Consider the following 26,962-nt stretch of genomic DNA (forward strand, 5'->3'; position numbering starts at 1 on the left):
AAAGTCCTCGCCTTGTGTAATGGTTTGAATAAGGTGACCCTCATAGTACATGTTTTTGAAGATTTGGTCCCCGGTTGGTGGCTGTTTAGGAAGGTTTTTAAGGTATGGCTTTGCTGGAGGTATGCCAGTAGAAGTGGGTTTGAAGTTTCAAAAAACTCATATCATTTTAAGTTTGCTCTCTCTGCTTCCTATTTCCTTTCTTCTATAACATGCATGGTCTTGGTGTTTTATCCCAGCAATAGAAGAGCATGTAATATACTTTATAAGTTTAGAGAACTGCTATTGATGCCAAGAACCCGTATTCAAAATGCTGGGCATGGTGGCTAACACTTAAAATTCCAGCACATGGGAGGTAGAGACTGATCGATATCTCAGACTCCTCAGCCAACCAGCCTACCTTTTCTCAAAAAAATACCAAGGGCCTGAAGCGATTACTTAGCAGTTTATTATTTTAAGGATTTGTATGTATGCATGTAAATATGTATATGTGTGTGTATCCATTATGTATCTACCTCTGTCTCTGTCTGTCTGTCTATCTGTCTGTCTGTCTGTATCTAGACAGGGTTTTTCTGCAGCTAAGTCTGTTCTGTAACTCTCTCTGTAGACCAGGCTGGCCTTGAACTCAGAGATCTGCCTGCCTCTGTTTCCCAAGTGCTGCGATTAAAGGTGTGCGCTACCACTGCACCAGACAGTGTCTGTTTATAATAGCAGAGATTTGGGGAAATAAATGCTTCAGATTTCTGCCTTTTATTTATCACTTCAGTTGTGGGGCACATTTTAGAGAAACACATAGTTGCTGGTCTCTAGCTGCTTCTGCTTTGGATAATTCAGTGTTTGCAGCTTCTGTCTACATTCTGTTGACTGTGAACTCAGCCTTTCTTCTTGTATTTGGATTTATAACTACACTATATTAAAAAAAAACATGCAGGGCTGGAGAGATGGCTCAACGGTTAAGAGCATTGCCTGCTCTTCCAAAGGTCCTGAGTTCCATTCCCAGCAACCACATGGTGGCTCACAACCATCTGCAATGAGGTCTGGTGCCCTCTTCTGGCCTTCAGACATACACGCAGACAGAATATTGTATACATAATAAAGAATAAATAAATATTTAAAAAATATGCTTACTGTGATGTCTATAGACGTTTGCTTGAAATGTTTTTGAGTTTTGCGGCTGCCAGTGCTCTAACTACAAAACAGCTTTCTTACCCAGAGATGATCTGACTTCCACTCCCAGTCTCATAACTGATCCTGGTTATGATGAGGTTGGATGTGATCCAAAGATTTTCTTTCTCTCCTTTATGTATCCTCCTGCATTTAACCATTAGAAAGTGTGTAAATTTTTGTATTTGTTTTCGTCCCCTCTTATTTTACTTTTAAAATGTGTTTGAGTGTGCCTACATACATGTCTGTGTACCACATGCAAGCATTGTCTATGGAGGCCAGAGGAGGGTGGTAGATCCCTCACACTGGAATTACAAATGGTTGTGAGCATCTCTGTGGTTGCTGGGTATCAAACTTATGTCCTCTTAATCACATAGTCCTTGCTCTTAATCACTGAGCCATCACTCCAGCCTGTGTACTTGGCTTTTAAGTGCTTACTCATAGGAACAGATTAGATTTCTAGGGTGGTGTGTATGTACAAGAGACAGGCGATTTATTCTTAAATCAAGAAAAAAAAAAAGGGAGACTTCAACTGTCAACGTTACCAGTGACATTTGTAAGTACAGCTCAGAATCATGGAGGCAAATAATTGCACAATTACCTGGAGGAACAGAAAGCAAATTGCCTAATTTTGAAGACTGCAACATCTGGTGTTTTCTCAGCCCCCATCCCCTTTTAGTAAATGCCCAAAGAAGTTTTGTTGTGATTTCCCTTTTATATAAACATAATCAACATAATAAAGAAGATAATGAACCAATGACTAAGAGCTTCACTGTGTTATTCTATCTGCTCAGATGTGCCAAGCAGATCTTTATCGTTCATTGAACCATCAAATAGAGGCTGGCAAATTAGAACATCCATGTTTATTTAATCAACTCCTCCACCCTCATCTTTGGGTTGTTTTTACGTCTTTTAGTTGCAGTTTGTTGCTCAGTTGAAACTAAATAGTTCTAAGAGAACTCTGAAGATGGCGAGTGGAAACAAGTGGCCTATGTGATGCCATGTAAATTTGCCTTCTATTGTTCAAGCAGGAAATACGTGATATTCTGTTTTAACTTTTAGGTCACTTAAAACGGGACCAAAGTTTTATGTATAGTTTGATTTAAAAGTATCCATTGTAAGCCGGGCGGTGGTGGCGCACGCCTTTAATCCCTGCACTGGAGGCAGAGGCAGGCGGATCTCTGTGAGTTCGAGACCAGCCTGGTCTACAAGAGCTAGTTCCAGGACAGGCTCCAAAACCACAGAGAAACCCTGTCTTGAAAGGCCACAAAAAAAAAAAAAAAAAAAAAAAAAAAAAATCCATTGTAGAAATAATGCAAAACCAAGAAAAATTATTAAGTTTTATAATGGTTTTCAAAGTTTAGTTCATATTCATGTTGCAAAATCCACAAATAAGCATATCACTTGATGAGCTGTTGCTGAGGAAACACACTATGCTGTCAATATTTTAGGTAGGAATGTAGGATAATGCCAATATATCCCTTTTCTTTCTCCTCTCCCAGATTGCTTCTAACGACTTCTAAGATTGCAGATTGGGCTATCATTCTATTTTTTAAATCTTTTAAACTATTTTTTTCCTTGTGTTAAAACTCACACAGCACAATATTCATCATGGTCAAACACATCATTCAATGGCATTCGGCATATTTGTCATATTATACTGCTTGTCAGCCCTGACGAGGTGAGAACATTTTTGTTTAGCTGAGAAGAATGACCATGCTCCTCCCCGCAACAGTAGTCTCCCTCTTTTCCTCACAGAACTGCACTGCAGATGACTCCTCTGATTCCATTGTCCCTTTGCTTTCTTACTATTTTGCACTTGATCCTCTAGGATCAGCTTGTTTTCCAAGTAGCTCAGATTTCTTATTGGAGAAAATTATGACCTGTGGATTTGATCTTTTAATGTTATGTCCTTACATGTAGAACTATTCAAGCTGAACTTGGAAATACATGTATGTCTGCCTTTTGAAATAATGAGATACACGTGCACACACATGTACAGGCACTGTAGGGTATCTGTGCAGGGCACTGGAACCAGTACTCACTTGAGCATCAAAATGTGGGGATGCTTAAGTCAGTTGTGTAAAATGGTGTAATGTTTGCAAATGACCTGTTGCATGCACTTATATCTTGTAGTCTTTTTATTGGTTACTAATCAGTAACGTACTGATGAATTCCAATCACGTATACATTACATATGATACCAAAGAATAATGCAGTTAGTTGTTACATTTAGTTATTTAAGACATAATAACAAAGAGAAAGCCTTTTCATGTTCAGTCCAGAGGCAAACACCTGATAGGTTATTGGTAGAGTTTACACGTGCTTGGAGTGAGGATTTGGAGGACGGATTGTATATCTATTTATGGAAAACAGATGTATGTATACACACATTTCTATGTTTTAATTTCTCTTTCTATATGTGTCTTTAACTTTACTCCCTCCTTCTTTCTCTACACACACACACACACGCACACACACACACACGTTTGCGTGCCTGCAACCACGGACAGACACAGAGAGAACCATATATTCATACTGATAATTTGTAGTCTAATTCTGTAGCATTCATTGTACCCTTCAATCTGTTAATATATTAACTTTTTAAAATCTGACTTGAAGTCCCTTCAGTTTGAATTTACTTCATTTTCAGATTTCTTTCTAAATTTTCATTCTTTCTATTGTTTGTCCCTTTTTATGGCTTTTTATTTGATCAGTTTATCACTTTTGTGTAATTTTTTATTCTTCTGCAAACTAGCATACATTCTTACTTAAAAATATTTCCTCACTCATTGAGAAAGTGTTTTAATATTCTCTCAAGCAGAACAAAAGCAAATGTGAGAGTTTACAAGATGGGTCAGCATTTAAGGACACTTGCCCATTGCATGATGACCTTACTTTAATCATACCAACTCACATGGTGGAAGGAGGGAAGTCACGCCTGCACATTTTCTTCTGACCACCTCTATGCACATACGCATTTATATACGTATGCATATATGTATGCAAAGAAATGGGTGGGGCTGGGGAGATGGCTTAGCAGGCAAGGCATTTCCTATGCATGTGTGACAATCAGGAAAGGTGTTTAGATCCCCAACATCTACATAAAAGCTACGTAAGTGATCATGGCAGCACAGCTGTCACCCTATACTAGTGCACAGGCGATGGAGACAGAAAGGCCCCAGTGTATACTGTCCTGGTTGAGTATGGAATCAGTGCATTGAGCAAGGGGCTCTAACTCAGATTGAAGATGGAATACAGTCAAGGAAGATGCTGATATTGATCTTAACTTTATCACATGTACACACATGTGGACTTTACCAGATACATGTGAACACCCAACCACATGCACATACATCAAGAAACATACACATATAAGCAAAGAAAGGGGGAGAAATAAGGTGTATTACTAAAGGTAATGGCCAATGTAGAATTGAGGTTCTTTTATGATATCTCATAATAATAATAATGAACAAATAAAGTGTGTTGGATTTTTTATTTCTTTTAAATTAATATTTAATTATCTAAAACTACTATTGGTTTCTTAGCCTTAAAGAAACCTTTTTTCTTTGTGGAGTATTTAGAAGCAAAAAGGAGAACTTTATTACTTATCTTTGTAACTTTTAATTGGCAATTCTAAACCTTCAGTCTATGCTCTTTTTAAAGATTTATTTTAACTAATTTTCATCATGTAGTGTTCATCATTGTGCATCAGTACTTCATGTGCATATGAGTGCAGCTCTCTGCTGTGAGCCACCTGATCTGGGTATTGGAACTGAACAAAGCTTCTCTGTTGTAATAAGAGCAGCGGGGCTGCGTCCCCAGCACCCGGCTGCCCGCATGGCTTTACCCAAAATAATTACACGGAAACTGTATTTTTTTAAACACTGCCTGGCCCATTAGTTTTTGCCTCTTATTGGCTAGCTCTTACATATTGATCTAACCCATTTCTAATATTCTGTGTAGTACCACGAGCTGGCTTACCAGGAAAGATCTTAACCTGTATCTGTCTGGAGTGGGAGAATCATGGCGACTCCTGACTCAGCTTTTTTCTCCCAGCATTCTCTCTGTTTACTCCACCCACCTAAGGGCTGGCCTATAAATGGGCCAAGGCAGTTTCTTTATTAAATAAAAGTAATTCCTCCATCATTTCTCTACAAGAGCAGTATGTGCTCTTAACTGTGAGCCACCTCTCCAGCCTTAGCATGTATAGTTTTCAGTGTACAGGTAAACAGTCTTTCAAAATTGTAGACAGGGATTTTGTTTATAATGGTGCTTATTTTATGTTTAATTTAAAAAAGAGCCCTTTAAGGAGATTCTTGCAAGCCGTAGTTTGGGTGGTTGGTGAACCTGTCTCTAGTCCTTTGTAGCTTTTATGTTTCTGCTTCGGGTCTGTACAAAATTATCTGAGGTTAACAGATTTTATTGCTCCTACAACTTGATTTGAATGCTGTATGTTCCCAAAACGAGTAATTCATGCTGCAGCGACAGCTTAGTGTTTCTGTGGTCAGTGACATTAGACACTGTTGAAATCATTTAAAAATTCGGGAGAATTGTGGCAATACACTGGAATAATTGTGTATATGATAGTAGTCAACTTGTAGTTATCCTCTTGGCAGCAATATGCTTATTACCCTTGCTTTGAACTACGGTGATTCTTCAAAAATTATTCTTGTTTTCATTTTTTCTCCCTTCATCTTGCTTCTCACAAAGCTTATTACCTGGTTTGGTACCAGGAATTAAGAGAGTGTAAGACTGAAGGTACAGAGGTAGTTAATTTATGGTTGCAGAGGTAGATAAGTATATTTATGTAGGACACTGAAGGATTTGACGTTACAAATATTCTTCTGATATTGGTGGCCATTTTCTGTTTTTTTCCCCCTTCAGTTTTACTGCTTTAAATTACAAAGTAAATGGCAAAGAGAGCTCTATTCTAATAATGAACTTCACCTCAGTCTCTTACTGGTCATACAAATTTTTATTTTGATAACCTCTAGTGCCTATATATTTTTGATATTTATATTTTAAAAGTTGACACTCATTATAGACAAAGAAAATGAAAAGACTAAGGTATTAGTTACAATAGAAGATGCTACATGATGGATTTTGGTTCTTTTCACTTAGGATTCAGGGTTGTTTTAATTTGGCTATGAGTGAGCAGCAATCATAGAAATGTTTAGGAATGTGATATTGCAGGTCATTTAGACAACAATCATTCTAGAAATTACCATATTGGGCAGTGTTAATTTCACAGAGGTCAGGGATGAGTTCTTGCTGGTATTCACAGGTATCCTTTTCCTGGAGTGTTAGTATATATCTAGACCATGTATTTTGCTTTTATTATTTTTAAAATAAAGGCGAACATTAAATGATAGGTTCTTTTAAGTTGCATAAGAATCACTCACTTGCTTCTCGAAGGTAGTAGGTTGTGTTATCCATTCTCCCCTGGCAACTCTGTCTGTTTTGTCATAGACACGGTATTCTGACTTATTATACAAAGAAATGGTCTAGGATAGTGAATTTGCCTTATATCTGAGCTGAGATGAAAGGAGGGATGTCTGCAGGCAGGAACAAAAGAAGCTTGTCAAGGCAGGTCAAAGGAAATGGCGACTATTACCTTTAATAGTCACTTAGCAGGAGAGAGCACTTGGTTTAGACAAATAGGAATGGTCCAGGTATGCATAAGGCATGCATATTGCCTTTTATGCCCTTGAAGATACTTCATAAGGAAGATGACAGCTATAATCTTTGTACTTTTCCCCATCTGCATTTGGTATTTTAGAATAAATTTTACCAAGGGATTAAAAAAGATTTAAAAATTATGTGGGATAAATATCCTTCTAATTTTTGTGATGTCAGGCAGACATCCTTATCTCACTAATGTGTTTTGATACCACAGGGGATAAAGCTTTCTAAGTATTTTCATCTTCATGGCTAATGGATTTCAAGATATGCAGCAGCAAGCCTCCTCACATGCTCCATCTACCCTCTACTTCCTTTGAAGTTAGGCAAAATGAAAGGAACATAAGACCTTGTTGAAAGGGAGTGTTTATGTTTCTTCACACATTTTTTCCTCCTCTCAGTTTTATTTCTTTTATACTTTTATTTTGTAGGGAACATGTTAAAAATTATCATCCCAATTAGTTTATTTTCTTTTCTTATTCTAAAATGTTTCATTCTAAGTAAAAATTTGTTTCAGTATATATTATATTCAATATGCACATTTCCTATGTGGTTGATTTTCCTTTCTGTCCTGATTGTAATTCTTCTTCTTCACCTATGTTGCCTTTTATCATAACCACACCATTCTCTGGATGCAGGCATCTTGCACAGGACTTGCGAATTAGTCAGAATGGACTGCTGCCTTGCAGAGTGTGTCACACAAGATGGTAACATTTACCAAGGTTTGGATATTTAGCCCATTGATTTTACTTCCTGTAACTACCAGTACCATTGTCTTTAATGACTTCCCCACAGAGCTGCTCCACCCGGTGTTTCACTTTGTTATCTTTGGAACTGATCCGTAAATAAGAAAATGAGCTTTTTATTCTATTTTGATAAAAACTGCCTGTAATTTTGGCAGTATTTTTCTGAATATGTTTATTATTCCTGGGAAAGTGTCTTACTTAGTGAATTTAATTTGTCATTTTTTTAAGCGTTTTGTTCATTCTTTGTATCTTTCACATAAGGCATCTTGATACCATTCATTTCCTGTCTGTTGGTATCTGCCCCCTGCCTTTGCAATGGACCCTCCCCCCAATAAAATAAAATTTTTAAGAAAAAAGGAAAAAAGAAAACAAAGGGAAAAATATCATCAAGAAAGCTGTGGTGAGACACAGTAAGTCACACAGTAAACTTCTTTGTCCATATATCTTTACTTGCAAGTGTTCATTGTGGAGTCATTGGTCTAGTTTCAGACCTGTGGATTTTGCTACACTATCTATGTTGAGTCTTTACTAGGACTCTTGGATATCCTAACGTTGCTGTATGTCATGGAGGTCCTGTAGCTTTGGGTCTGCAGGACCAGCCCCTTCACGTAGATATTAGATGGAGTGGATGTTGGTGTGGGCTGAATAGTTGCAGTGTTGGTCAACCTGCCAGCTCTCCCCTGTCTTCACCACCAGGGTGAGCTCTCCAGCATTGCCCTGACTGGTTCACCCAGCAGCAATGATTAAGGGACTGGCCAGTTCTGCTTTCACTCCCTTAGAGTCAGCATTCCCATACCCGGACTATCAGGGCCAGCTCTCTAGTCTTGCCCAGGTGAGCTGTATGACCCTCTCTCCTGAGTGCTTCAGCTGATGAGGGGCAGGATCAGTTTTCTCCAGTGTTCTGGCCAGTGAAGGGTGTGGTCAAATCTGTACAGCTCTATCCTCTCAGCCTTTGGTGTTATCTGCAGAGACCACCGCTGTGTCAGAGCCATGAACTCAGACATGGGCCCCAGCAACAGCTCAGGTCCAGACGGAAGCCACTTTCCTCAGTCTGATCCTCTCCTTCACCTCTTCAGCTGTATTCTTCTGTTCACAGGACGGGAACCATTCTGTGTGTGTCTCTTTTGTAGCACACCACGTATTGCTCACCATAGTAGTATCTGTCTCCCTGGTGCTGTAAGGCGCTAGGGGGCTAGTGTTTTCTCCTTGGAGCCCATCCCAGCCGCATGGCATGGTATCAGGTGTTGCTGAGCGAGCTAGAAACCCAGGGCTGCCTTTGGTTCTCTCCTGCCTTCCCCAGCCACATCTTATGATGCAGTTATTTTGCTCAGTGGATTTTTTGAATAAAGCTAAGTCTAGGTGGTAGGTCCAAAGTACCCCACCCCCTCAATTGGCAGTACTGGTGATAACGTCCTAAATGTCTAAACAGATGAACAACCTTTATCAGTTCAAAGAAGACACCCAGCTGTCATAAAATCTGCTTGCTTTTCTGCTGGATAACCTTGGCAGTTTGAACCCCAATAAAGCTTTCTTTCTACCCATGGGTTGGTCTAGCTTGGTGGTTTCACTGTGCCCTTGCTTATACTTGGCTTCTAGGAAAACCAAGATCTCTATTACATCTCTATTTACGTTTCCCTCAATTTCTTGCTATTGCTTTGTACTTCTTAGTTCTTTTCTTTCATTTGTTATTTTTTTCTTGTTACGTTGCCTTTTGATGCCCTTATGATGTTTTCAAAAGTACTTTAAAATGCCCCCTTTTAGTGTTTTGCAATGTTTTGCAATCTTTTAGTATGATGAGCTTTGATTATGATGCTGATAAATTTATGTAGGTGATCATGACATTGGAATATGATGTGACTTCTTTTCCACCTACGTATCTATTAGAATTCTTGCTCAGTTAATTAGCTGGAACCTCTGCTGTTGTGGTGCTAGTGAATGGAAGGGGAGGCGTGCTCCCTTGTTGCCAGCTTCAAACAGAAAGCATCCAGTCTGATTACTATGGAGTGGAAGTAACCAGAATAGTTTATGAAGACAAACAGATGAAATCTGTTCAATGTTGTTAAAGTGGACTAATATTATCTTTGAATATCTGAACACATACTTTTAAGAATTTTCACGAAGAATCTCCATAGAACATGGGTTCAATTTGTTCTTTGTCCAAAATGGCATCTTTTGGTTCAGCTGAGTTAACTTGTTGATTCTGTCAGAATCATGATTATTTTGCCAATAAAGCTTGAACTCTACTGATAAGTCCTTGATACACATATTGGCCTGGTAATATGTACAACAAATGAAAGGTTCATGATATCAAGAAGTCATAAGCAGCTAAGAGACAGATGTTAGGAAAGAAATATTAGTGGTCTGAAGACCAGAGGAAGCATAGTCTTGGGGACCTATTAATTTATTTGGGATGTATTTCTAAAATATTTTCTAGTTATAAAAGAAATCTGTAATGAATGGATTCTTTTGGAATTAAAGTACACATTTTGAATAAAAAGTGCATAAATATTCTATACCTATATATATATACATATATATACACACACACACATACAAATGGTTTGGTTAGAAATACTGATGAATGACAGTCATTTTGTTATTTCTTCCTCCCTTTTGCTTGTCTTTTTTTCTCAGTTTTCTGTAATAAAGAAGACAATATTTTGGCAACTTAACAAACATAAGTGTTGCATTAAACGAATTATTCTTAATGCTATCAGTGGGTGAAGTGAGATGTTTATTACTATTTCAGTTGCCTTTTAAGCTTTATTGCGTCATTTTCAATTCTTTTGAGATTTTGACGTTGACTTTAAATAACCACTTTGATATCACCATCAATAAAAGCACTGTTTCCCCAATACTGACTTGTTTTGCATTGCCATTTCTCTTTTCTTGCATAATGTTTTGGCAATTAATAAAGGAAAAGGAATGAATAAAAGAAGGGCTAGATTTTTAATCCAGTTTTGAACGTGTTCGACTTCTTTCCTTTGTACATCTAGTCTCTAAATAGGTATACTTTAAGAGCTTTCTTTATTGTTCCCTGATGTCTTCTTCATTTCCCAACTGGGACACATGCATACCTTCTGAACTGGTCTTTGCTTTTGATCTTGGGTTATATGTCCACACGATTTCTGTGGCCTGTGAAGCTCTCAGTCCCTTCTGTCACTTAAAAAAAAAATACCTGCCAGCTTAGCTGTCTTGTTTCCTTGGATGTTAATTCAAGCAGGCATGACAGAAGCCTTTGAATTACTATCTTGTGAGGTACTCATTGGCTGCCGTGTTTAAAATTGTATGTTTCATACTATGCATATTTCTGCATTCTGTTTATCTTTCTCACTAATAAACTTACTATTTACAGTACAATGAGTGTGAGTGTGTGTGTGTGTGTGTGTGTGTATGTTTGATGATACTGGGGGTTGTGCCGCCCAAAGGTGTGCTAGGTTCTCAACATTAAAACTGTACTGATATGCTTGCATCTAGTGAGAATTTAATGTTTTTCAAATAACCAAGGAATTCCATTTTTTTCTATTCCATAGTTTATATAAACTAGGTCCTACCGAAATCTCCCTTGGAAAATTAAGAGTACAGTGGTACTCTACCAATTTATTGTCTCACGTCTTTTGTTATCAACTGAATAGTTCTTTTTTATTTCTTTTTGTATATGCTTGTGTTTTTGTCTGAAAGTATCCATGCATCGGTGTGTGTGTGTGTGTGTGTTTGTATATGCATGTGTATGTGTTCATGTGCGAAAAATTACACTTCCAATGGCAACTGAATGAACCAATGACTAATGGCTCTTCCTGTATACTCAAAGTCTTGTTCAATAAGTTCATTTGTTTAAGTTGAGTTTTAATATTTGAATTCTCCATGTTACATTTGAAAAAGCAATCATTTTCATTATCAAAACATTTAATGTAATTTTTTAATAGCATTTGTGAATAAGTCAATTATGAGTTTATAGATTTTTGTTAGAACATTTCACCTCAAAACAGTAATTTTGTTAGTTATTACTATGATGAATTTCATCTCTTATAGATAATCTTTATTGTAGTATAAATTAAAAACAATTTTTTTTATTTGTTTTACAGGGAAGTCTTAGAAGTAGCCGACAGATCTCACCTCAGGAATTTATCCATGAGCTGAAAATGGGGTATACTGATGAGAGACTTTCCACATATCTGGAGTCACTGCGAGTATCATTGACCAGTAATCCTGTGAGGTAATGCATCCCCTGGTTGTCACTGTGGCATATTACTTAATTAAATGGATATCTCTATTCTTTCATTTATATTTACTCCATCTGCAAATAGCTAGTATACATTACCAGTTTCTCAAGATAAAAACCCAATACCAAATGGTCTTCAAAACATATACATACAATAACATTATAGCGACTAAACTGGATGAATTACGTATTTAGGATTACACACACATACATACACATGCACACTACCACACGTTGTAAATAAAACAAGAAAAAGAAGCCATGAATTTGAAAGAGAACAAGGAGTTGGACATGGGAGGTCTTGGAGGAATTAAAGGGAAGGAAGACGTGATGCAATAATACTATAGTCTCAAAAATAAAAAAAAAAGATTATCTAAAAATTGAAATTAAACAAAATTGATGAAGAATCAATCTCAATGGACCTTTGGTTTTATTACTGAGTAAGACATAATACATGGTCTTAAAGCCGTTTTATGAAATTCTTTAAAACATAGTTTGTGAAAGAACAATCAAGATAAAAATCTATCACTTTAATACAATTATGTTTTACTTTCAATTTTCATATTGTTTAAATGCTTGCTGATACATATATGATATAACAAAGCCTACCACTTGTTCCTTTTTTCCCTTTTTTAAAAACGGTGTCTTATGTAGATTAATGTTGCAGTATTTAACAAATAAAAGAACATAGACTACACATTAAAGTTAAAATTTTAGACTTAATGAACAAGAAAAAGAACAACAAAACCCATCTTAAACCCAAATTAAACTGGTATCGTTTATGTGATATAAATACCATATCATTTTCTATAGTTCAGTTTCACAGTGTTTCAGATTGTGCTACATTTTCATGCCGTTGAGAAAAATTTCATGCCGTGTGTGAAAAAAAAATAGATAAAGTAATGATGATAAACTGATCTCATTTAAAATTGCCAGATTACTGGAATGTAGGAGGTGTTTGTTAAAACACAAAACAAAATCCTGTTATTTAAAAACAAAAGATGTTATTTGAAGTATTAATTTTGATACTTTAAAGGATAGAATTCAATTTTCATAGAAGCTTTACATTAACTCTGAATTAGGTTGATGTCTTAACCAGGATATTCTTGAAGAAATTTAAGCATAAGTTGTCATTCAATATTTGAGTAATGAGTAAGAAAATCTGAGAAATCTGGATGTTGGCTTTTTGTTGTTTAAGGAATGGTTGTTTTTGGATAGAATACATGTATATGTATATATGTCTGTAGTATCTGTAAATCTTTGGAAAGCTGTGATAGACTAGTGCAGTTGTTGGTTGTTTTGGGAAACATATTGCTGTGAATATTCTCTGTGATGAGTACTTTTTTGGACATTTCCAAGCTTAAATATAAGATGAGAAGTCTTTGACTATAGAAGTAGTTAAAACAAAAGACTTAGGTTCTAAGACATGGAAGTGAATTAGTGTAAACCACAACAACAAAATCTTTGCTAGGTTTAAATTTTATGAATTTTCACTTGTAGTGTGTTTCTTAGACTGTGTCTCCATATGGATGAAAGCTGAAGGCTGCTTTTCTGCGTGCTAACTCTTCACCAGTTCATGTTCTGTAACACTTGAGAAAGGCAAGAAGGAATGTGGATGGAAACAAAGAAGTTTTAATATCCGCCTTTTTTTTTGATCTTGCCTTACCTTTTATTAGTAAGAGATTTAACTTAAAGAATTTCATAGATCTATTTATAAAAGAGCAACTTGTGTTTCCAGCTTAATTTATCCTTGTAAAATACATTAATTTAAGAATATTTATGCCTGGGGAGATGGCACACTTGGTAAAGTGTTGGCATACGAATCTGGGGACCCGAGTTTCTATCCCCAGTGCTCATGTAACAAGTGGGGTGTGGGGGTGCATAGCTGTAATCCTGGCACTGAGGATGCAGATCCAGGAGGATCTGTGACTTTCTGGTCAAGCCGTTTAGACAGAGTGACAAGGTTTGGGTTCAGTGAGAGACCCTGTCTCTGCAAATATGGTGGAGAGTGTTGTGTGTGACGTCTGCTCTTCACTGTGGTATCCACATGCGTGTGCAAACATACCTATGTAGATGTATAAACAGACGCACAGACACACATACAAAAATAGTTATTACAATCTTACTTTCCCCCCAAGTGTTATATTTAGTGTTTGGCTTAGGAAAGAAAACCATGTTTCTTTGCAACTTAATTGGAGCAAAGGGTGTTTTGGGGTAAAATGGGTGAGACAACTCCATGCATTTCTGCTTATCCTGGCAGACACGGCACTGAGGATCTTTGTAATTTTTTCTAGTAGAAAAGTCCAGCATGAGGAAGTCGCTGGTGATGTGCATGCAGCCTCTTCCCAGCAGAAGCAATCACCTAGCAGCCTTTTCACTCCTCCTTTAAAGTAGATAGTGTTGATAAAGGAGGAGACAAAAGGGAAAGGTTTAATATAAATCCATGTGTAGGATGATGGCATGAATAACTTTTAGAAATGTTATCTCAAAATACTGAGAAATGATGTTGTGTATTCTTTTTTTCCTGTATTCTTATTTAAAGAGAATCATTAAAATACCACCAAATACTTGTAGAATCTTCTCCCCTAGGCAAAGAGATTTTGTAAAGTATTATGGTAATTTATTGTTTCCATGAAGTCCTTTTAACTGATAAGAATCGAAATTCTTGTCAGAACAATAATTTCTGAAGAGAAGTTTCTTGAATACTTTTTCTTCCAGTGTTTCACTAGAAGAATGGCTTGAAAATCTTGGCACTGTGCCTATGATGAACTCTTTGGTCTTTTCTCTTATGATGTCTCTTCAGTTTTTCAGGTTTGCTTCTGTCCGTATAGCATGTGACTTAATCTGCCTAAGCATTTCTGATCATTAGACGTATGAGGTCACCAAATGTATATCACTGTTTTACTGTCATGTTGGTAGTTTTTTCTTGTTTGTTTAAATGGGGTCTAGCTATCTTGGAGCTTGGAATACTTCTGCCTTGGGCTCCTAAGTTCTGGTATTAAACGTGTTTCATGTTGTCTCCATAAAGTATTTAATATTTGTGAATGCTGTGGATGAAACCCAGTAAACTGATCAGTGACCGTTCTATAATATTGCTTCAGGATCAGAACTTATTTAAACCAAATTTAGGGAAAACTAGCTTTCCTGCTCTCCAAATTATGACGTGCCTCCCCTAACCTCTGGCCATGGGGTATTCTCCGAACAGTTCATCAAGTTCTTTAGCTGCCTGCCCAGTATGAGCCATGCTAGTCTTCCATCACCTAGATAGGACCGTATGTGAGAGCCAGGTGTTAAAGATCAGCTTCTTCTTCTTCTTTTTCTTTTTTTAAATAAAGATTTGATGTCAAGACTATAAAGTTCTTCTGTTTGAGGAGGTTTATTGATTATTCATTATTCTCTGTGACAGTTTGTAGCTAGTTTTGAACACTGGTGAAAAGATTAACTTTTTCGAATTACCAAATATAACTTTCAGTGAATCTTGACACAGCCAATAGTTATGTTTGAGTGATTGAATGCATTGGGTAAAAGCAGAAACAGGTAGACACTAACATCATTATGATTGATTTTAAGCATTTATAGTTCCTACTCACTTATGCATATGCCAAATTAGTTATAGAATGTATCTTTGTTTTCTAAGTTTGATGTACCTGTCAGGGGCAAAATTTCTGTCTCCTGAAATTCAATATAACAAATCTCTGTTTTCTGATTTTAGGCAATATTGTGTGTGTGTGTGTGTGTGTGTGTGTATGTGTATTGCCTTTTTAGTTTCATAAGAGTTATTTTCTCATCTTTTATAAACAATTTCTTAGGCTATCTTGAAGGCAAGTTTGATAGAATTGATAAATAAAGCTTTGACAAAATTGTTTCAGTGGATTATGCAGGGAGAGAAGTCCACACCCAAATGAGCAAAAGTGTCTGCATGTCAGTATTTAGTGTATTGAGTATCAACTCTATAGTCTAGTTTGTCAACAGTCTTGGCTTGACAACATGAAGCATGTGCCTTTAGTGTTGAAAGCAAGTGGCAAGCATTAGATTCCGTGTGCCACTGGGACCAACATGATCTGAAGAAGTTTTTAAAAGAAAGAATTTGATGTTACTAGTACTTTGGCCTGTTTTTTTTATTTTTTAAATAATATATTAAAAGATTTAAAGAAATGAGTGTAGTTGCAGTAAGCCACCTGCCAACAGGGATGACTTGTGGAATATTGAAACCTTCAAATGTTCATGTCTCTTTAAAAAAAAAATCATACCCTTGTCCTGTGGTAAGTTCTGTCCCAGCGTTAGAATTTGTCATTCCTTTGTTTTCCAATGCAATTTTATTCTTCACATATTCTTGAGTAACAGATAACTTGGTTTATCTCATTTATTTTTTAAAATATATTTCCCTCCTTATGCTTTGTGTATGTGTGTGTGCGTGTGCACGCGCACGCGTGTGCGTAAGTATACACAGTCACATGTGTGATGGTCAGTGACAGCTCTTTGGAGTTAGTATTTTCCAACCACTTTTTGGGGATCAGATTCAGGATTTCCTGCAAAGCTCCTTTACTAATAAGGCCATTACTCCAGAGATTTTTTTGCCCAAGCTTTATTTAAGTGGATTTACCTTCTGAAGGTTCTGTTTTCTTAGGTTTGCTCATGTTGATACCTATCACAAGCTAGCAATGTTTGATAATCTTTGTTTTTACCTGGTGTTTTTTTTTCTTTTTTGTATTGATTTTTAAAATACTTTGGAATTTCTATCTTACATTTGCTCTTTAATTTTTATTTTGCCCCATTTACACTCCTGCTCTTCTTATTTCTCCATGTTCTTATGCCTTTCTCTCCTCTAGACTTATTTTGTATAGATTTTTGATTTCTCATTTCATTTTTCTTTATTACTATCTGATTTTCTTCTGATTTTATAATAGACCAAAATTTATTTTAATTCCATATGCATGCTGTTAAAAAGGGAAAGAAATAAGTAGTAATCTTTAGTTTTTTCTTGAGTTAAAGAATACTTGAACATCATTTACTAATTTAAATGCTAATTTGAGAGATACTTTAATTGTGTCATTTTCTTTTTGACTGTATAGGTTAGATATTGCTTCAAGTATTTCCTTCAAATACTTTAGGTTTCACTGATGATAAATATCCTTCTGTGTCTAATTCTTGCCATAAGTTTTATTTGCCTTTGCTTTCGAAAGGAGAATAGCATACAGATGGTATGTTTTTCAGAGATTTTTTTTTTTTAGCATGTCCTTCATATCTTCTCTTTCACAGTTTCTGAGGTTTGACCCTCATCTAAAACACATTCCTTTTAGGATATCTATTTTTCGTGGTTGTTTTCTGTATATTTGTTTTTAGAGAGTATTTTTCTAATGTATTGATAGAATTTATTTCTTAAGAGATTGTTTTAAGTTCTTTCTATAATTTGTTTCAGCCATTTTTTTTTCTGAAAATTTCAGCCATTTATCCTTAAAATAGTGGTGATGTATGGCTTTAATCCCAGGATTTAGGAGGCAGAGGCAGTTGGATCTTTGTGAGTTCGAGCTCAGCCTGGTCTACAGTGCGAGTTCAGGACAGCCAAGGCTACACAGAGAAACCCTATTATCCCCTCATTAAAGAACTAGCCTTTTCCTGTCTAGTGTGCATACATTAGACCTTTCTATTGCATAAATCCTTATTTCTAATCCTGTCATTTATACTTGCCATTCATTTTTCTCTGCTGCATTATTTGTTTTTAGTTTTCAGAACCAGTATTTTTGTAGTCTGCTTTCCTTGGACCATTGGTTCAACATCATTAATGGGTGTCTTTGAGACCCCAGTATTTTCCATCTGTTTGCCTTTATGGTGGACTCCAGGCTGCATATCTGCCTTTGTGTGCTGCACAGATGTCTCACAGCGGGTGTTAGATTTCTGGAGTTTTTTTATTATCCTACAGAGTAAAGGGCCATGAGGCTGGCTTCTGTCTTTTACTCTCTCTGTATTTGGTTTTCACTTAAAATCCTTCTCCTCCTCATCACTATTATTATAGAGACAGGATCTCACCAGGTAGTCCACACTGGCCGTGACCTCATTATGCTGATGAAGTGCTGGGATCACAGGGCTCTTTCACCATATTTGACTTGTAGTTTTGATTTTGTAAGGAAACTTTTTCTTGTCACCCTATGTTGAAGTTTCAAATTGTGTTTTAGTGAATACTTGGAGGGCTGTTGAGAACAAGTAGCTTAAGACTAGAAAATGATAATAAATGTGAAATTTTAGACTATAAATATATTAAACCCATAAATCCTAATTATTTCTGAATTAGAAAATTGAAAAACTTCTTTTGGTCAATAAATCATCAGAAGTTCTCTCAGTAGCAAAGTATCCATTGCTTTTTTCATGTGTATTTCTGTTCTTTTAGTGCTTATGTTCCTGTATTCGTACTTTTTAAAATGCTTTTTTTATGTTTGATTACTTCCCTATTATTAATAGTGTGTCCTAGGCTGACTGGCTCACAGTGATCAGGTGCAGTGGAAAGAGTACTCACGGAAACAGATTTCAGCTTTTCAAAGTATTCAAGTTAAAAAGTCTCTAAGAATATTATGGCTAGATTTATGGTGATGCTTGCAATGATGCTTTCTGAAATGGTGCACTAGATGTTTTCTAGGTGACCCACAGACTTCTGTGCTTTGTGTGTGTGTGTGTGTGTCTGTGTCTGTCTGTCTGTCTTGCTTAGTACAATAGTTTTTAGTCACTATGGTTATTTATATTTAATTAATTACCATTGAGTTATAAAATGTGATTAGTGGTTGCTGTCCTGACATATACATAGAGGCCATTTGCATTAGGATAAGAATTCTGTCAAGCAGCCCTGTCTAGGGACCTTAGTTCTTCTGTGTGTCCACTGCCTACATTCACATAGTCTCTGGTTATCCCAGTGTTTGTGTTTAATCCAATATGATAATACTACCTAAAGGAGATAAACGATGCACCAAGAATAGTTTTAAAACCCTCAATGAAAATTGGGCATTCATATCAAGAGGTTCCTGAGAGAAGAAAAAAGTTTTTTGGGGAAGTTGCTTTTGGCCTAAGTCCTATTTGAAGAGTCATGAATGAAGGGATTTATTATCAGTTATGAACAGACAAAAAAGGAGAAAAAAAGGTGTGCCTGCCAGACAGGCATATAGTTATAGTCCATTCATCCCCTCAGTATTGCTGCTGATAGCAAGGTTAAGGGAATCATTAATACCCTAAAAGTGATGGAAACATCCTGTTATGTAAGTTAACAATGTTAGCGGGTTCATTTTCTTTTCTTTTTTTGTAGTAGTGTTTTCCTCAGAGAGTTGTATTTATTTGTCTTAATTAGATGTCAGGCTTCATAATTTTTATAACATTTTATTACATATGAACGTTTGTTGAAAATATCATTTAATGAGTATACTGTTTGACACACTGGCAAATGTGTGACCCTCACAGGACGAAGGAAAAGGTGTTGAATGTGTGGGAAAGATGGAGGAGTGAGGCTTTTCCTTCCTTCCTTCCTTCCTTCCTTCCTTCCTTCCTTCCTTCCTTCCTTCCTTCCTTCCTTCCTTCCTTCCTTTTTTTTTTTTCTTTTTCAGTTTATTTGCTCATTTTGTTTTCTTTTGGTTTGATTTTTTTATTTTACATTTTCTTTTGGGACGTGCTGCAGGGGTGAGGGTGAGGTGAATGGAATTAGAGTTCATGATGTGAAATTGCCAAAAATATAATTAAATAAATTGTATTAACTAAAAAAAGAAAGAAAATATTCTTTAACTTTAGACAGTTTTGCTGTCCTTTCCAAAAATTGATTTAAATGAATCAAATAGTAATGAAAACTGTGCTGGAAGAGACTGTATTAGTGTTGCCATGTAAATACTGTATTGCCCCCTCTCCCTGACCCTGCCCTTTTTTAGAGGGCATGCAGGTGCTTTTGCCCCCTTGCCCTCAGTTAGAGACTGAAGAGGACTGAGAATTCTCAACCTGGGGAGGCTTCCTCTTTGTTTACTGTCATCCGGATAGATAGTAGCTTTATTCTGACTTCATAGGTAGAATGAAATGTGCTCTAGGTACTTGGCTTCCGACTTTACTAGTGCATTAAAAGTTTTGACGGAATGCAAAGTTAATAATTAAAGGAGAGCACACTGTAAATCCAGTAACTGCCTTTAACAAATAAGTCTATATTTTCTGTAGAAAGTGAAATAGAGCCATTTAGCTTAATTTATGCTTGAACCAAAAGATCCTTGAATTGTAAGGTTTTCCTAGTCTATTGTAAAATCTAATGCCTATGTATATTTGTATTTCCTTCTCAGTCTATTTAATATAAAATAAAAATTCCTGTCTGGATAACAAGATAGACTTCTTTAAAAAATACTGTTAACACAAAGTCGGTCGTATTATAAAAGAGTTCAAAGCTTCCATTTTTTTTTTTTAAATAGAAGGAAGCTTTAATTGGGGGCTTGTTTACAGTTTTAGGGGTTTTTATTCCATCATCATCATGATAGGGAGCATGGCAGTACACATGACGCTGGGGCAGTAGCTGAGAGCTACATCTTCATCCCTAGACTGCAAGCAGACAGAGGCAGAGAGACAGAGAGATGGGGAAAGGAGAGAGGGAGAGATTGGGCCTATCTTGGGCTTTTGAAACCTCAAAGTCCACCCCTAGTGAGACACTTTCTGCAACAATAATATGACCACTCCAACAGAACCGTACTGCCTAATCCTTCCAATCCTTTCAAACAGTGCCATTCTCTGGTAACTAAGCATTCAAATATACGAGCCTGTGGGAATCATTCTTTTTTATTAGATTTATTTAATTAGATTTATTTATTTATTTATTGTATATCCTAACTGAAATTTCCCTTTTTCTCTCCCATTCCCTTCCTTCTCTTTCCTCTGTACCATCCCCCAATCCACTTTTCCTGTTTCTATTCAGAAATGGGTAGGCCTCCCATGGGTATCAACAAAGTATGGCATATCAAGTTGACTTAAGATTAAGCTTCCCTATTGTATTAAGGCTGGGCAATACAACCCACTATGAGGAATTGGTTCCCAAAAGACCCCCAAAGCACTAGGGACAGCCCTTACTCCTATTGTTGGGAGTCCCACAAGTAAACCAAGCTATAGAACTGTCACATACATGTATAGGGTTTAGGTCCATCCTATCCAGGATTCCTGGTTGTTGCTTCCTGTGAGTTCCAAAGAGCTATGTTAGTTTTTTCTATGGGTTTTCTTGTGATATCTTGACCTTTTTGGCTCCTAAATCCTCCCCCTCTTCAGCATGATCCCCCAAACTCAGCCTAATGCTTACCTGTGGGTCTCTGCATCTGTTTCTGGCAATTACTTGGTGAAGACTCTCTGATGACAGTTGAGGTAGTTACCAGTCTGTTCAGAGGATATGACCAGTTCAGGCTACCCATCCAGTATGGTAGAATTCTTAACTGTGGTACATCCATGAATGTAGATTATAGGAGTTTTGTTTGCACCTGATTTCTACCTCATGCCAAAAGGACACCCCTCCACTTTCCAGTTCTCTCTTTGAGTATTTCCCCCTCCGTTTATGCCCCATCCAGACCCCTTATGTTCCCATCTCCATCCACCCCTAGTCCACCTGAAGATCTTTTCTATTTTCCCTCCCTGGGGTATCTATACACCCCCCATTATGGGCCTTTCCTGTTACCTAGTCTCTTTTGGGTTATGGATTGCATGGTTATCCTTTAAGCTAATATTCACCTATGCAGGAATACATAACCATGTTTGTCTTCCTGTGTAGAATGAGCTGCGGGCAGGCCTGCTTTTTGTCCCGCCTGGCTCCCGCATGGTTAGCTTTACACTCGAAATAACAACACACAAATTGTATTCATTTAAACACTGCCTGGCCCATTACCTCTAGCCTCTTACTGGCTAATTCTCACATCTTGGTCAACCCATTTCTCTTAATGTGTGTAGCACCACGAGGTGGTGGCTTACCAAGATTCTAACCTACATCCATCTTGGGCCGGAGCTTTATCACGTCTGACTCACTTCCTTTCTTCCCAGCATTCTCTTCTGCCTACTCCACCCACCTATGTTATGACCTATCAGGCCAAGCAGTTCCTTTATTAATTAACCAATTAAAGCAACAGATAGATAGAAGACCCACCTACATCATTCCTGGTCTGGGTTACCTCACTCAGGATGATTTTTTTCTAGTTCTAGCCATTTGCCTCCCGATTTCTGATATCATTGTTTTTTAACAGAGGAGTAATACTCCAGTGTATGAATGTAGCCCATTTTCTTTATCCATTTATCAATTGAGGGGCATCGAGGTTGTGTTCCATTTTCTGACATTTATGACTAAAGTTGCTGTGAACATAATTGACCAAGTTCCTTGTAGTATGATTGAGCATCCTTTGGGTATATGCCCAAGAGTGTTACAGCTGGGTCTTGAGGTAGATCAGTTTTCTGAAAAAACTACAATACTGATTTCCAAAGTGTCTTAACAAGTTTACACTTTCACCAACAGGAACCCCTTTGCTACAAATCCTCTACATCATAAGCTGTCATTTGTGATTTTAATCTTAGCCATTCTAAAAAGCTTCCATTTTTAAATGTAGTTTATAAACCTTCTGCGTTAATTGATAGGTGTGGAATGTCTACACTGCTTGATGTAGCAGCCACTTAACCACATGTGACTGTTGGGCACTTGAGAAGTGGGGGTGTGGTTTAGTCATAGATGACTGGGCTTGAACAATGAATATTTTAGAATATAATCTACACACATTCAACTGTAACAGAGCATGCAAATGAAAGCTAATGGTCACCTTCCTGTTACAGAGACAGGAATTAAAGATAGTGATAGTTTTCAACATTTTGAGGAAAATTGTTATTAAACTTGCATAATTTTTCATGCATATAAAAGTAAAATAAAAGAAAGTGAATTGAATACCTTTCAGTTATGATTGTTTTCTGGGGATGTGTTTGAGACCACAACAGTATCAAGTTATTCCTTTAAAATTTTGTTCTTTGGTTTTCTGTTCAAAGGTAGAACTTTCAACAAGAGAAATAGTGAACTGGAATCTCTAAAGTCTCTGGTATTTTACAAATAAAGGCTCAGCATAATGTTTTCAGGCTGTTTGTGTGAGCTTTCTACTGTGCTTTAGTGTATTGCTAGTTAAGTTGTGTAAAGGACTTTATGAAAACATTTGTCTTACTTTTCTCTTTTATGTGTATGTATTAAAATTATTATCCATATATCAAAAAAGCCTTACAAAGGTGAGCTAGACATTGACAATAGGAGGAAGTTTTACTGTTTGTGTTGGTTTGAACAAAATGGCCATCTTAGGACTATAAAGAGAGGTACTACTAGGAGGTGTGGCTCATTGTAGTAGATGTTGGTTTTTTGGAGGATGTGTCACTGTGAAGTGTGCTTTTGAGGTCTTAGCAGCTCAAGCCAGGCCTAGTTGTACTGCCTGCTGATCCAGGTGGAGAACCCTCAGTTACCTCTCCAGCACCTGTGTTCTTCCATGTTTCCTGCCGTGATGATCATGTACTAAACTTCTGAATTGTAAGCCACCCCCAATTAAATGCTTTCTTTTATAAGAGTTGCCATGGTTGTGATATCTCTTCACAGCATTAGAAATCCTAACTAAGACACTGTTTGATTCAGAAAACTTTTAAAAATAAAATTTAGTTTTAGCATATTTATTTATTTATGTTTTTTTTCAAGACAGGGTTTCTCTGTAGCTTTGGAGCCTGTCCTTGTGGATTCCTGGGAATTTCTCTAGTTCCTGGTTTATTGCTAGCTCCATAATGCTCCCTCAGTCACAATATCTCTTTCCTTCCTATCCATCTCTGTCCTTCTTCTATCTCTACCATCCCCCACCCTCAAATTTTCATCTTCCTTTGACCTCCCTTTTCTCCCCACCCTCATGCTCTCAATTTTGTCAGGAGATCTTGTCTATTTTTCTTTTCCAAGGGGATCTATATGTTTCTCTTAGGGTTCACCTTGTTATACAGCTTCTCTAGGGTCATGGACTATTGACTGGTTATCTTTTGCTTTTCAGCTAGTATTCACTTATGAGTGAGTACATACCATTTCATCTTTTTGGGTCTGGGTTACCCTTCTCAGGGTGGTTTTTTTTTTTTTTTTTTTCTTTCCAGTTCCATCTATTTGCATTTCAAGGTGTGCCCCCCCCCCACTGAGTAGTACTCCATTGTGTAAATGTACCACATTTTCTTTATCCATTCTTTGGTTTGGGGGCTCCTTATTGGTTCCAGGTTCTGGCTAATGCTGCTATGAACATAGTTGACCAAATGTCCTTGTAGTATGATTGAGCATCCTTTGGTTATATACCCAAGAGTGGTATTGCTGAGTTCTGAGGTAGGTTGATTCCCAATTTTCTGAGAAACCGACATACTGATTTCCCACTCTGGGTTCTTTTACCTGTATCCTGCCACCTGCCTCACTGTCTCATACACACAAAGTGATGCAGTAGTGACAGCAATGGTAAGGGCGGCTTGGATGAGGGTTGTAGAGATATGGGATGTCAAAGGAGAGGGTACATAGGGTGGATACATTGAAGCTAGAAACTGTAGGACTTACTGGTGAATTGATATAGATTATGATTGAAAAGGAGAAATCAAGAATGACGTCTTGAATAAACGGGTAGACAGTAGTATTGGTAATTGTAATGGAAATTATTAATTAAAGCACCCGTTTAATGGATGACTGGCCAGATGTCATGCATAAGGTAAGAGAGTAAAGATAAAGGTTCAAGGATTCCAGGTTCAGAAGGGTCCAGAAAGAAACCGTTTAGTACAGTAAGAGCCAGAGTACCAGATGAAGTGTAGCCCGGGTGGGAGGATGAGAACCCAAAAGCCTAACTCTCTGAACCAAAGGAAAAAAGAATGTTTTAAAAAAGAAAGTGACAAAGCACACAGCAGTACTGTGATGTGGGCCATAACCCTGCTCATGGTACCAGAGGTTTGACCTTTGAGAAGAGTAGTTTGTGGTAGTCTGGTTGGAAAAAGCTAGAAATAATACTGAGGTACACACGGGTATAAAAGAGACTGACCAGTTTGAGTGAAATTGCCTAAGAGAAGTGGCCACTGACAGGAGTGGATGTGGTTTTACATTAGTAGAGGGTTCAAAGGAGGAAATGCAAAGGAACCTTGACAGATGGAATTGATTCATGTGTTACATAGGAGACAGTTTTATGGACAAGCTGGCTTTATGGCTGAAGACACGAAAGTCACCAATGTGTAGAGTACAGCACAGATCATTCATTCATCAGGTCTGACATGACTCATGTTGGGCTGTACTGACACGGATGTAGGACTGTAACAGGTGGTGGGGAGTCTTCCTTGTATGGTGGAGGTACCTAATCTAGTCAGTTCTTTTAGGAAGTAAAGATGCTCCATTTGATACCCAGAAACCTACTTGCTATGAGTTACTGTACTGAACAGGAGCATTTGTGGGTGGGATTGGTTTTTGTTGGGTGTGTGCAGTGGACTTTTGTTAGCAGTGCTGAGCATCCACCTGCTGTGTAGGTCTCTTCTTGCTGCTTCACCTTGGCTTTTCCCTGATTTCTTTTATCTGATTTGTAAAACTCCCTAGATACATCACAACCTTGGGTCTGTTATAGTTAAGGCCCTGAAGAGAATGGACTGCTGCTTGTTACTCTACACTTTCATTTAATGTGAGATGTACGAATAAATAGTTATTTTTAAATGTGTAATTTTCCCAGAAAATTTCTCCAAATATTCTTAGTAACACTTTTTTTTTAAAGTTTGTTTTTTTTTTTTTTTCCCCAACCTCAACATTATTTAGTTTCTGAATTTTTTTTGGGCGGGGGGGTTGTTCTCTAATTTGCCATAGTTTTTGTGAACTGGTTCTCGGATGGGATGTGGAGTTGTGTGTCTTGCCCTCCAGGGCACGCTAATGGCTTTCCATGTCCCCTCCAGAGCAGTTCATTTCAAGTATTTAGTCACCTTGCTCTGGGTAGGTGAAAATGAAAGCTTAAAATCAGCTCTAATTTTATTCAGCATCAGTGATGTATTACACTGACAGAGGAATGTAAATTGGATCTGGATATTATACAGGATTAAAGCTGACCTTCTAAGTTTAAGGAAAGAAATTTGTTAGTTTGTCATGCATGCAATGATACCACATCCCACCCCACATCTTTAAGTTTCTGGTGATCTTTAGCAAAATCTACTTCGTGTCTTTAGGTATTAAGTTAGATTATTCTTTTGGGTTTTTTTTTTTTTTTAATTAAAAATTTCCACCTCCTGCCCTCCCATTTCCTTCCTTCTTCCCCCTCCCCCCTCCCCTCCCTCTCCAGTCCAAAGAGCAGTCAGGGTTCCCTGCCTGTGGGAAGTCCAAGGTCCTCCCTACTCCATCCAGGTCCAGGAAGGTGAGCATCCAAACAGACTAGGGTCCCACAAAGCCAGTACATGCAGTAGAAACAAAACCCATTGCCATTGTCCTTGGCTTCTCAGTCAGCCCTCATTGTCAGCCACATTCAAAGAGCCCGGTTTAATCACATGCTTCATCAGTCCCAGTCCAGGTGGTCTTGTTGAGCTCCCATTAGTTCAGCCCCAACATCTTAGTGGGTTGGGTGTACCCCTCGCAGTCGTGACTTCCTTGCTCATGTTCTCCCTCCTTCTGCTCCTTATGATCACAAATTATAGGCTCAATGTCTTTTACTTATGGCTAGAATCCACTTATGAGTGAGTACATACCATATTCATCTTTTTGGGTCTGGTTACCTCACTCAGGATAGTGTTTTCTATTTCCATCCATTTGCATGCAAAATTCAAGATGTCATTGTTTTTTACCACTGAGTAGTATTCTGATGCGTATACAAAGAACTCAAGAAACTAGACTTTAAAATTCTAATTAACCCAATTAAAAAATGGGGCGCTGAACTGAATAGAGAATTCTCAACAGAAGAAGTTCAAATGGCCAAAAGACACTTAAGGTCATGCTCAACCTCTTTAGCGATCAGGGAAATGCAAATCAAAACAACTTTGAGATACCATCTTACACCTGTTACAATGGCTAAAATCAAAAAAACCAATGATAGCCTTTGCTGGAGAGGATGTGAAGTAAAGGGAACACTCATCCATTGCTGGTGGGAATGCAAACTTGTGCAACAACTTTGGTAATCAGTGTGGCGGTTTCTCA

General features: G+C 37.4%; 1 protein-coding gene across 1 annotated transcript in view; it reads left to right on the plus strand.

Annotated features, from left to right (window-relative positions):
* Window positions 1–26,962, plus strand: part of Diaph3 (diaphanous related formin 3) — a 467,044-nt gene that overhangs the window by 94,643 nt on the left and 345,439 nt on the right. The window contains exon 5 of the mRNA XM_057786074.1: window positions 11,675–11,805. Within this exon, the coding sequence (XP_057642057.1) occupies window positions 11,675–11,805 (131 nt within the window). The remainder of the gene's footprint in view (window positions 1–11,674; window positions 11,806–26,962) is intronic.

The sequence above is a fragment of the Chionomys nivalis genome, chromosome 12 (assembly GCF_950005125.1).
Source record: "Chionomys nivalis chromosome 12, mChiNiv1.1, whole genome shotgun sequence".
NCBI lineage: Eukaryota > Metazoa > Chordata > Mammalia > Rodentia > Cricetidae > Chionomys > Chionomys nivalis.